Below are 12,542 nucleotides of genomic sequence, written 5' to 3'. Positions count from 1 at the left end.
TCAATTTTATCGACCGTCCTCCTTTTTATACGCCATCACTCTCTTTTATGCGCTACCGCCATCTTTGGAAGACTTAGGAAATAATAATCAACTGAAAATTTTGTAATATTTATTTAATAATCGTTTGAACAGATGTTTTCCTTATATTATTTACATATTTTAGGAAGTATTTGTATAAAAATAAATAAATAATTTATAAAATTTTAAGTTTTAACGTTAATTTTGAAAAGTGCTGCCATCTGCCTGTAAAAAATATAGAATATGTTCATATACGTTAGTTTTGGCGTCCCTACCATCTGTCCCTGTGGCGCAGAGGATAGCGCGTTGGACTTCTAATCCAAAGGTCGTGGGTTCGATCCCCACCAGGGATGCAAGCAAAGCCATTTTTTGCATTTTGAAAATACAAATTTGTTAATTAAATTACTTTACTGCAATATTATATCACGTATTATTGTTATTATTATGTATTTTGCTTGTAAAAGCCAAAATCACTCGCAAACAAGTGGAGGCTCATGAAATTAAAAGAAAATACTACTACTACTACCATCACACCGTTTATCCGCAGGGGTAGAAATCGAGGATGGAACGCCACACTCTTCTGTCCTGACATATACTCGTAGCTTCCTTCACATCCATACGGCTGTCCAAACTCAAAACACAGTAATAAACATTTTTTTGTAGTACGTTTTTTTTTGCATTTTTAGACTAAGTAGAGTCTACTTAGTCCAAAAATGCAAAAAAAACGTACTACAAAAAAAATGTCCCTTACTGTTTTGAGTTTGGACAGCCGCATACATCTAGTCATAGATGACCTCCGATCACGCAGACTTTTGACACCACCAGATTTTAGGTTCTGATTGATCTGTCCGTGCTAAGTGTTTTTCGGCCATTCTCATTCTTTTTTCCCGCTCACATTCGCCGCATATATTTTGTTATTAATTCCCTCGCTTTCCATTCGCTCCACATGTCCATACCACCTTAAAGAACTCTTCTTAGTCTTTTCAATTATCCCTTGTTCAGCCTTACATTCCTTTCGTGACTAATAAAAAATGGTGTTGGGAAAATTAAGAATGTATTTTGTTTATGTGTATGTTATGTCTTTTATTTATGTCATTAGCTATGTAACCAAAAACTTAATTTTATAAAAAAATATACATTTTCTATTTAAAAAAATATTTTTCACAATATTTTGAATATGTCCAAATAATTTTATACAAATCGGGGTTCCTCCACTAAGAGTTAATTTACAATTTTTCACATATTTTTTGTTATGATTTTTAACAACCTTTGTACAAATTGCATATTTCTGATGCCACAAATTTATCCCTGCTTTAGTACTTAACAAAAACATAGTTTATATTGTATTTAATTTTCTCTGGCGTAGGGAAATAGTTTCAATAGCTCTCAAAATATCTTGGTCAGCATTATAAATTCATCTTAGATCGGATTTAAACTGTTATTTTCAAACACAAAACTGCAATTTTTAAAATTTGCACAATAGAATCCATGCAGTGATAGGCATAGAAGATGATACACTGTACTCGTATGTAATGACAAACACTACCAGGTTCTTCTATATCCATACATTTCGACATCACCAGATTTCTGGTTCTCATTGATTTGGTTATGCCAAATCTTTCTTTTCTATTCTTCCATTTACATTTGTCAAACATACTCGCTTTTATCATTCTCTCCACATGTATAAACCACCAGAAATATTAAGTTAGAATAAATGAGAAATGACTCCAGTAGTGATAAAAAATATTTATAAAGGGTACTGTAAAGTAAAATCTTGTCAATTAAAAATAAAAGGGATCAAAATACTTTATATATGCAGTAATGTTTTATCAACAATATCAGTAAATTAAATCAATCAACAGAGAAAAAATACTTTTACACTTCTCACATTTTTATTTCGAAATCCAGCTTTATTTTTGGAAAGATCAAAATTTGATATTTAAAAAAAATAGTGGAATTAAAATTAACCGAAAACTTTTATTGGCCTATTGCCCTTCTTGGTAAAGTCGCCGAGCAAAAAAAACTTCATTTTCATTCCCAATTTTTCACTTTGCATCTAAAATTTCATGGAAACCTTTTTTTTTATAATTCACTTTTCAAATTCATCACCATAAAACATAACCTTTTCCTTGAAAAATCCCCAACAACTCTTGCTGGATAGGGAAATCAGTTGGTATTTTCAATTACACAATCAGTACATTTCAATCCACCTCTGTAGTGTAGTGGTCGACGCGTTTGGCTACCAAGCTGGATGTTGCGGGTTCGACTCTTGGGGGGGGGGGGGGAGGATCAAAATAAATATGGGGTGATTTTCTCACCCTTATATTTATTTAATTTTACCCTGGACTGGTACAAGAAACAGAGGGCTAATCGCCTTGCCTTCATGTGATTAACGGTTAAGATAACTCTGCGTCGCTACGATGCAATGCCCTATGCACCATTGGGTACCATAAGGGTTAGAAGATTTCAATCCAAATTTGTGGGAATTTTATTTATTAATAGTGAAAAGTTCATATTAAATTGCTCCTCAGAACATATTTTAGTCTTAATAGCTCCTAAACCGACTTCACTGGGGGAAGATAATTTGCTCATGTCAGAAATCTACAATTTTTTAGGAAATAAATAAAACGCAGATAACATTTTTACCCTTATATTATTAAAATAGAATGTACAGTGTCAAGTGTGGTACATGGGCTGCATCTGGTTGCGATTTCCCATCGCGATATGCAAATAAACGGTGGGAAACGGCTCCCGGCGGCAGCGGTGGTAAAAAGCAGACATCTCCCAACTCTCGCGAGATTAACGGTAAGATTTCTGGTAGCGGGCACGAGCGCCTGGTCCTCCGAACTTCTTGGGCTCGCATCTCCTGGGATCGGCTACCAGGAGGGTTCTGTCGTACTGCACAAAGATGTCGCGGATCTCGTTCTTGGAGGCTTCATCCACATCTGGAATGAGGGATGGCGGTTAGACTGGGTGGGGTGGAATGGTTAGGGGTGGTTTACTTGTTTATCGGCCTCAGTAAAGGTTTGCATTTCACATCCGTGGATGCTCATATTCGGGATAAAATGAATCATCATAAACGAATCAAATTAAATAACAGAATAATATGAGTCATGCATTAATTTCAGATTTATCATTTCGTGGGTGTAATAGCAAAAAATGTTAACTCAAAAATATGCAACTTTAACTAATGATGCAGTATTATAAATTTTTCAACATTCTGTTAACTGGCAAAATACACTAGTCAGGTAGTTTGAAATATTTACGTGGTTTTAAAAGTAAATTCAACTTTAAGTTTAATAGAGGGTATTTTTCATTAATATATAGTATTTTTTAAAGAAAAGGGATTTTAGAGTTAAAAGTTTTTTTTTGCCAGTATACCCATTTCTTACTGTTAGTAAGTTTTTAATATCCTTCGCATACACATATCAATTTAAGTAATAAATAGGATAATTTGAAAATTTATTTTTATGCATATATTTTTTCATATCTTTAGTTTCAACTAAGAGAATTTTTTTCTTTTTCTTTTTTTGACACAACACTTAGGCAACTTCTTCTGTGCCTCCTGACGTCGACTTGAGAGTAATTATCCTTGTCTTGGGCATCTCTAAACAGTGCTTCAATGGTTCTGATCCCTGTTTAATCTCATATACATATTCTAGAGCAACTAACTTAGTACAAATACTTATACAAAACATATATGAATCCTTTTCCTCTACCGAATTTTATGGCTTACAATATTACATGAGTGGTCAACGTGTCTATTAAAGTCTATTTTGAATAATGAAATAATCATTTATAAAAAACATATCTTTGCCAGCTAATCTACACTGAATGGTGCATAGTAGACATTTTAATTTTGTTTCACATGCATTGTTGTCTTGATTATTTTTACAAGACAAGAAATACAAGCTCAGGGTAAGAGATCAGTTAGGGATCGAACCCAATAACTTCACTGTGACTGTGAAGGAAATTCAACAAGAACAGGTGGCTCAAGAAAATGTATTTAGATATTTAAGAAGGAAAAGAATGATATGCGAAAAGTAAAGAAGCCACAGAAGTTTCTTTGTTCAACTCCATAGTAAAGTGGTAAATGACTGGGTTCGATTTCCTGGAAAGGTCAAAATATATATTCATTTAATATTACCCTAAACTGGTACCTGACGCGCAATACTGGATCATCTCGCCTTCATATGATAAATAATCGAATAAATATTGTATTAATTTGATGCAGTGCCCTATGCATGCACTATTGGGTGCAGACAAGGGTCAGTATTGTGAACAAGTTAAGATTAACTCAAGTTAAGATTTAATGCGGAAGAGGACGATCGCACTTCCAGATAGTTCCATGGAAAATAAAACGGTTGAGTAGGTACTTACACTTTTGGTAGTATGCGACAAGGGCCTTGGAGATGGCTTGCCGGATGGCGTACACCTGCGACACATGTCCTCCACCATTCACTCGCACTCTGATGTCCACATTGGCAAACTTCTCCTGGAATTGGCAACACATCCAACTGTTAATTAATTAATTAATTGCAAAACTAATGCATTTTAACACATTGCACCACAAATAAAGATGATATAATTTGTTCATATCGGTGCGTGAACATATTGCGCGTAAATTCATCCCGCTAAACTGTCGTAGTCGTTTTCATTTTTCAAAACCGCACTGCCGGACGGTGAAATCCCGCGTATTGTACAAACACCCTAAGGGTACAACAGATGTTACATTATTATTACCTTTCCTAGCAACAACAAAGGTTCCTGGAGTTTGTACTGGAGGAGTTTGGGTTCGATCATGTCCAGGGGACGTCCATTGACCCGGAGGTTTCCATTACCTCGCTTGCAGTAGGCTACCGCGGTGGCGGTTTTCTGAAACAAAACAAATAATCAGACAACAATACTAATTACAAAACATTGTGTACCAACTTCCCACATCTAAATTGTGACAGTTCAACCTGGTGCCTTTAGACAAAGGTGTAGAGATATAAAGAATAACATGGGAGAAAAATTTAATAAATTTGGGTAACTTATATAGCGACATTTTCGTAAAATACTACCTTAAGGGCGCTTCACTGTGAATGAATTGGGGAAAAAAAGATAGTGGAAATGATTAAGCAAACAAATGTGTTTTTGGTTTTAAAAAATATATTGTAGTTATACAGGAGAAAGTAACTGAGTGCATTGTTTTACAAAAACGTGATCATTGACTATTTGATATCTTACTAGCTTAACTCTATCCACGCGGCTCGCATAACCGTTTGTGTTTTTACAAAACATTCCCCACACGCGGCTGACATAACCGTTTGTGTTTTCACTTAGGTCCAAGTTTCGAACCTCAGTTCAACTTGGAGGGATTTTTTCATGGTGTGGAACTTTGGATAAAATAATACGTCAATCCTTGGCCTTATGACATCTGTTGAAATATCTGACTAATAATTTGTAACATCGCAAGGATAAATAAAATAACATATCCCTGATTTTTCTTGCGGTTGGTAATTAGTCCGCACCATAATCATGCCCCATATCTGTCTCACTCTCGACGCTACGCATCGCCAGTGGGTAAGAGTGACACACGATGGTGCTTTGATTTATTTATGTTACGATCTTATTTGTTTATATTACGATATATTTCAAGAATAATGTGACACAAGTGTATTACAGAGTACCAAAAAGGCACAATGAATCCCATTGAACGTTTTTGTTTAGGAAAATAAATCGTTTCTTAACTAAATACATGATAAAAGTAATCATTTTAAAAACGGCTAAATACCGCCGCATACGGGCGTCTCTCAGGAACAAAGTTGACGCAGTTAAAAGGTTAATATTGCCCTGAAAAAATCCCATAGGATTTTAAACTTGGAAGCATAATATATTGACTTGGTAAAAATGACTAACTGCATTGATGTTTATTTTCTTGCCACGCAAAAGTGACTTAAATGGGCTTCCTGAACATTTTACGTTATGGTAGTTGGTCACTTTCTCCTGTACGGCTACGATATATTTAATATATATCCAAAACTAGAATGAACATTACAGTAATAAAGAAATGAATTTGTATATTTTATTAAGTTTAGTATGATTTTAATTTTAAAAGCTACTTAAAACATGTCTACAGGAATATGAATATATAATGAAAATTACTGCGCCCTAAAATATATAGAAAAATCAAATGTACAATAATAGTGACATTCTTGTCGTTATTTTCTTCAAAGTTGGCACTGCACTAAAATTGTTTAAGTAAATCTTATCAACAAATATTCAGTTTCCATCATTGCATTGTCCATTTAAAAGTAATTCAATATACGAATCATAAAAACGTGAATGTCAGAGGTTTTCTGTTGCAGTATACTGGTGTTATAATCAAATGTTGGGTTAGAAGTAAAATTATTTGGCAGATTAGACATTCATTTTAAATTTGTCCCCGTCAATATCAAACACTGGGTTATTTAAAATTGAAGACAGAAATCGTATGCAAATTTGGATATGACATTATTATAGAAAATGTTCCCCATTTTCTTTGTAGGTACACAGGTGTCAAAATTATATGCCGAAACGTCAAGCACGTGAACCGCATATCTATTGGAACGGCATTTGATAAACAAAAATCACACGCACAATTAACACGACAAATTCTCACAAACGACGTAAGATAATTTACACTGAATTTAGTAAAATCAAAACCACGTGGATATTTTGCGGGACGTTGCTTACCTTTTTGCCAAAGACCTGGACGGCTTGGACTGGCTCGCGCTTGGGCTGAAAAAATGAAAATCGAAATTAAGTAACCGTCTTTAGAGATGTGTAGAAAGGGAGTCATTTTGCACTAAAAATCGACAGCGGCAAACTAACCTTTACTGCTGGCGTCGACATCTTGTTTCAGAAGGAAATGGAGAAAAGAAAAAATTGAGAACTTCTATTTTCATAGACAAAACTGTGTAGTGTATAAAATAAAAGTACTTACCTATAAAATAATATAATTGTGAGGAAGTAGATACATTTTTTTAGGAAATAATATTTTTTTACATAAACGAAATATGTTATTTATTTTAAATAAACATGTTTAATTGTAATTATAAATAATAAATGATGTAAAAATCTCAAGTGACATCTTTTGTTGTATATGAAAAACAGTGTTCGATGTTATAAATATTGTCTCGAATAGCTTCACATTTTTTCAGTCCCCAATTTCCAGCCCTGGCAAGAAAAAAATAAAACAATCCACGTTTTACTAAAATACAATTTGCTTAGTTTATGTTATTGTTGCGATTTCACAACTTTGTGAAATTATGTGACGTAAAAAAATGCTATTCTGTAATATTTTGGTTCGTGTCTTCGATTAAGCCGAAGTTTATCGAATAGTGTTCGGTAATTTCCGTGCGTTTTGATAAAATTCCAGCCAATGGAATGCGTGGAAATTACCGCCATATCACCTGCCTTTTCAATATGCGCCATATATTTCCTATGCACCGCGTTCAGTGTTGATTACATATTCAACGCGTGCGTATTACACATATGAAGTGCTGTGAAAACATTTTATACCGTGTAGTGATTTACGTTTGAGTTGTGTTTTTGTCACAAACAATATAAACGCATTGTGCAAACTTGTGATTTTTTGTGGTGTCAGCAAAAACGTGAGTATTATTTTTGATTGAATTAAATCAATTGTTTAATTTTATTAATGACTTGTGAAGTATTTATTGTATTGTGTATAATGTGTATTTATTCTGCGTAAATACTAGTAATTTATAGAACTCGTCGTTTCTTTATTATAATAAAATCAATTTGGATACAAAATTTGTCTTATTGTGTTGTAAACATTAAAAAACTGTTTTAAGTTATTAAAATGGTGCACTGGGAACTGTATAGACTCGCAGTAATTCTTGATCTCTAATTATGTGAAGGCATGGTGATCGGTCCTGTTTCACAAACAGATTCAGGGTTATATAAAATATATAGCGTGAAAAATCATTAAAATCATTTTTATTAATTTTGACCCCACTGGGAATTAAACCAGCGATCTCCAGTATGGTAGTCGAACGAATTAATCACTATACTCTGAGTCAAACAGATTCCTGCTTTTTAATTCCGATGTAAAAAATATATATTTAATAAAACAATATTTCGTATTGGTATTATTCTTATATTTGTATTTTTTAAAAATAATAAATAATATTATATTCGATTCATTAAGTTTTGGAAAAGTTTTGCCTAGTAAGCAATAAAATTTAACACTTATAAAATAAAATGATAAAATAATCTTTATTTCATTAAATTAATAAAACACACCCTCTTTTTAAACAGTTTATTAATGGTTTTGGTTATATAACAGTTTTAATGGTTATTAAACAGATAATGGTTTTGGTTATTACACAGTTTTAATGGTTATTAAACAGTTAATGGTTTTGGTAATTAAATAGATTTAATGGTTATAACACAATTAATGGTTATCAAACAGTTTTATTATTCCAACCGGTTTCGACAAATACCTTGTCTTCTTCAGGGAGGGATACATACTATAGTATGTAAATTATATTAATAGTATTTGTTGGAATTTGTTGGAATAATAGTTTCAAAAATGTAAGTGGTTAAAAACAATGTTTGTGTTTTATTATCTACTTACATAAAGTTTATGGGGCGTGTCAAAAACTATCAGAAAAAACATAAAGAAATATTTGCATTCAAAATCTGTCAGAATATTCACCGTGAAGATTTTATTAAAAATTTAGCTTAGTTACGGTTCAACAGAATGGTTATTTTCAAGATTGTATTAGTAGGTACATTTGCAAGCAAAGCATTCCTAGCCAAGCGAATTCCAGCTTGAGGAAGGATATACTCGTATAATGTGAGTCACACTCGGTCACACTCAACAGCTAAGTATTCGTCAAGTAGCAACTTAATTTTTCTCTAAAATCCAGATAACATTTTACATAATTGTTTTTTTTTCTTTCTTAAAGCTCCGTTTTTTCACTGCAAAAATAAGTTTTTCTTCGAAATGATTAAATGGTTTTGGAAATAAAATAGTTATTGAAAGGTAAGGAGTTAAAAAAATCTATAAAAATATTTTTTCTATGTACATACATATATTTAACTCTGCGTTTATATAATGCAGTGCCCTATGTACCATTGGGGTGCGGATAAGGGTATATGATATGATAAACTTACATATATTCTAAAAAAAAATATCCAATACACATTCTTTAAAAAAAATTGATCGTGAAGAGACATGTGACCTCTCCGGTGGAATGAATGCGACTTAACGAATGCTGGGCGTTAAATAAAACGGTACCTACCTTCTTTGTGGAGTCACATTGAATCACGCAATACGGGAACTTTTTTCTTCTTCTTTTTTTTTAAATTAATAAATTTTAATTGGCAGTCATCCAGTGAGAGAATGTTTCTGCTAGTGTCAAGTACAAACATAATAATTCATTCATTCTAACCGTTATCCGCACTCGATGGTACACAGGGCACTGCATCGTATTGACGCAGTGTTATCTTGATCGTTACTTACACGCAGGCAAGGTGATCACTCATGCGCTTCAGGGACCAGTCCAGGGTAATATAAGAATGTAAAATTACTAATATTTATTTTCACCCCCTCCCCCTGGGAATCGAACCCGTGTCCTCTACCACGCTAGATAAACACGCTAACCATTACAACACGGAGGCGGACTATTTATTTTTTAATTGGAAAATACAATTATTTATTGAAATCTAAAGAGAAACGTGTTTCGATGCATTTAATGCCTATATTGTTAAATGCTGAATGCACTGAAACACGTGTCACAATTTATTTAAATAAATAGTGATATTTACTGAGTGAAAGAGAAAAAAATATAGATATAATATTTCCACAAAGTGACTGCCGAATTAGTTCAGTTCAATGAGCAAATAAATAATTACGAGAAAGTGATATGTCCATACTGGTTACTTGTTTTTTTCTTTAAAAAAAAAACCTCATCCGCACCCGATGGTGCATAGGGCACTGCATATAAACGCAGTGTTATCTTGATCGTTAACACATGAAGGAAAGGTTATCAGCCCTCCGCTTCAGGTACTTGTCCAGGGTGATATTGAACAAATATTAGAGTGAAAAAAATCACTTATATTTAAAAATCACTTATTTGACCTTTATTTGACCCCCCCTGGGAATCGAACCTGGGACCACCAGTACGGCAGCCGAGCGTGCTGACTATTACACTATAAATATTTGTGTTCTTATTAAGGGGCCCGTTATTTTAAAAAAATATGAATCAAGTTGTGGTAGAGTGGGCTCGAACCCAGGTACTTTGACTCGGAGTCCTCGACACTAACCGCGGACTAATTGCAAAGGATAAACATTATTACTGTTATCGTATACGGAAATGATTGTCTATTTGTGTGTAACCAATTTGAAATTATCAATAATATTATGCTTTTCTAATTGCATTGTACATTCACGCAAGGCGACAATATAACATTGGCAGTCAGCGCTTGATAATACATTTTTTAAGGCCACTTTACTAACACTATGATAGTAACATAATCATAGATATCACGTTATTGTCAACTCCTTGAACCATCACATGAAACAGGGTTGCCAAACCATTATTAATGGCAATACCCTTTGCAAAATTTTAACCTTTCCGGGAGTATCGACGTCAATGAGCGTCGAAGTCTATATGTCAGTTGGTATTATGTAATTTGTATAGTAATGACATCTGTGGATATTTGTATTTAACTTTGCCATAAAATAAAACCTAGAGATGCTGAACTTTATTTTTTATTCAAATTATTTTACATAACTTCTATCTTCGTAATACAAAGATTTTATTTTAAAATAAATACATATTAAATGTAAAAAAACCACTCCCCAGAGAAAGTCGGACATCAATTATTGTACTCCTGGAAAGGATAAGTAAGTAATTAAAAAGGACATACGATACAAAAAGGGTTTTGTGTCTTACCCAGCGCTCACATAATTTCAATGCTCTTAAAAAATCGACGTTTATTTTAAAATGACGCTTATCTGTATGCAACAATTTTCATGATATTTTGATGTTATTTAACCATAAAATTGGTGAATTGTGACTTTTTTATCTACCACCTAGCTTATTTAAGTATAAGTGAATTAACATATTTTTTGTTTTGTAGAGACGACAGTAAAGTGATCCGATAGGGTTAAATTAAATTTAAAAAAAACCTCAACATACATCTCCACAGCTTCTTCAAGACCAGGTGTAGGAAATCTGTAAATTCATATCCATATATTTCTCTCAGTAAAACTCAACAGTCAATGGATTTACTTGATTTTTTTTTACAAACCCTGCCTTATGTAGAATCAGATAAATAAATGTTTCCTTTGAAATGAAAAGTTTCCTCACCCCTGATCAAGACTATCCAATACTTCGAAACCAGTTGATATTATATTTAAGTTAAAATAAGACACATAGAGATTTTAAGAAAGATATTTCGTAAAATATTACAATAAATGGAAAATCACAGAATTAGAGTAGGTATCAAATATTTCCGGACGGATGTATTTTATTGTCAATGATTCATTGTTATTTTTTCTTTTTGTATTATTGTACCTACTTATGATACTATGTTTTTGTAAAAATAAATATGGCTCACTAAGTATTGCACCCACCGCTTAGTCAAGCCGAAATAATCAATTATTATTATTAGTTATGAATTATAATAAAATCTTTGGTATCCTATTTTTATTTTTTAATTTATTTAAAATGGCACTTAATTATATAAAAATGTATGAATGGTTACATCATAAAAACAGATGACTAAAATTTGTTTACAACATTTTGAGTGTGTCCAAATATTGATAAACAAATCTGGATCACCTCCAATTAGGTGTTATTTTTTACATTATTTTTTGACATCTCAACATATATTAAAAAAAATAAGTATGGGCATTTACAGGGCTTACGACCATCGTATTTACAGGTCTACGACGGGCCCAATGTAAATGCCCAGACTTCCATATTCTTCTTCATCTATTTTGAGATGTCATAAAATAATTACTAAAATTTGCATGTACTTGTACAAGTACCTTCAAACTCTAGGCACTCATAGTAATTGTTTTTTATATATATTTTTTTAAATTATCAATTACGCCACTGGTTATTCTCATCGTTAATAAATATTAAACATTTATGAATAAATAAATAATAAATAATATTGTTCGTAGCGGTGCAATGTTATAGTATGCTTAGAAGGTAATCGTTATGATCAATTATAATATACTCGTAATCCATACCTATCTAGTACTTACTGGTAGCAAAAAACCATAAATGCACATTACCCACATTTAATGGCCCAGGTGATCAATGTAGGTACTTTATCCGCAGTAATATCATCTCGGCAATAAATTTCTCTTCACTTTCTCTAAACAATTTGTGAACATTAGTTTGAAGTGCCTATTTAACCTCTCCGGTAGGAAAATAAGTACTGCTGCAATTATAAATATCGGTTTTGTGGTCAGATGGACACTTTTCATCTATTTTGTTTTGAAATTTAATTGA

At 32.7% G+C, this 12,542-nt stretch overlaps 2 protein-coding genes and 1 non-coding gene across 4 annotated transcripts in view; 2 read left to right on the top strand and 1 right to left on the bottom strand.

The window, feature by feature from the left end:
- The first annotated feature begins 298 nt into the window (after positions 1-298).
- Positions 299-371, top strand: TRNAR-UCU (transfer RNA arginine (anticodon UCU)). The gene has a single exon. It is a non-coding gene; the product is annotated as a tRNA-Arg (tRNA).
- Positions 372-2,654: 2,283 nt separating this feature from the next.
- On the bottom strand, positions 2,655-6,908 carry RpS16 (ribosomal protein S16). The gene is made up of 5 exons (XM_088257585.1): positions 6,874-6,908; positions 6,736-6,780; positions 4,762-4,893; positions 4,399-4,513; positions 2,655-2,963 (listed from the first exon to the last, which is right to left on the bottom strand). The coding sequence occupies exons 1-5, from the start codon at positions 6,892-6,894 to the stop codon at positions 2,818-2,820; spliced, it is 459 nt and encodes a 152-aa protein (XP_088113711.1). The 5' UTR covers positions 6,895-6,908; the 3' UTR covers positions 2,655-2,817.
- A 586-nt stretch (positions 6,909-7,494) lies between these two features.
- insc (spindle orientation adaptor protein inscuteable) overlaps positions 7,495-12,542 on the top strand; it is a 72,289-nt gene continuing 67,241 nt past the window's right edge. For both annotated transcript variants that reach the window (XM_088257584.1, XM_088257583.1), the window contains exon 1: positions 7,495-7,655. The gene's annotated coding sequence lies outside the window, so the exon portion shown is untranslated. The remainder of the gene's footprint in view (positions 7,656-12,542) is intronic.

This window comes from Brachycentrus maculatus, unplaced genomic scaffold (genome assembly GCF_059751285.1).
Source record: "Brachycentrus maculatus isolate JH-2025_06_01 unplaced genomic scaffold, ASM5975128v1 h1tg000085l, whole genome shotgun sequence".
NCBI classification, from domain to species: Eukaryota; Metazoa; Arthropoda; class Insecta; order Trichoptera; family Brachycentridae; genus Brachycentrus; species Brachycentrus maculatus.
This window is presented reverse-complemented; position numbering and strand designations above follow the sequence as displayed.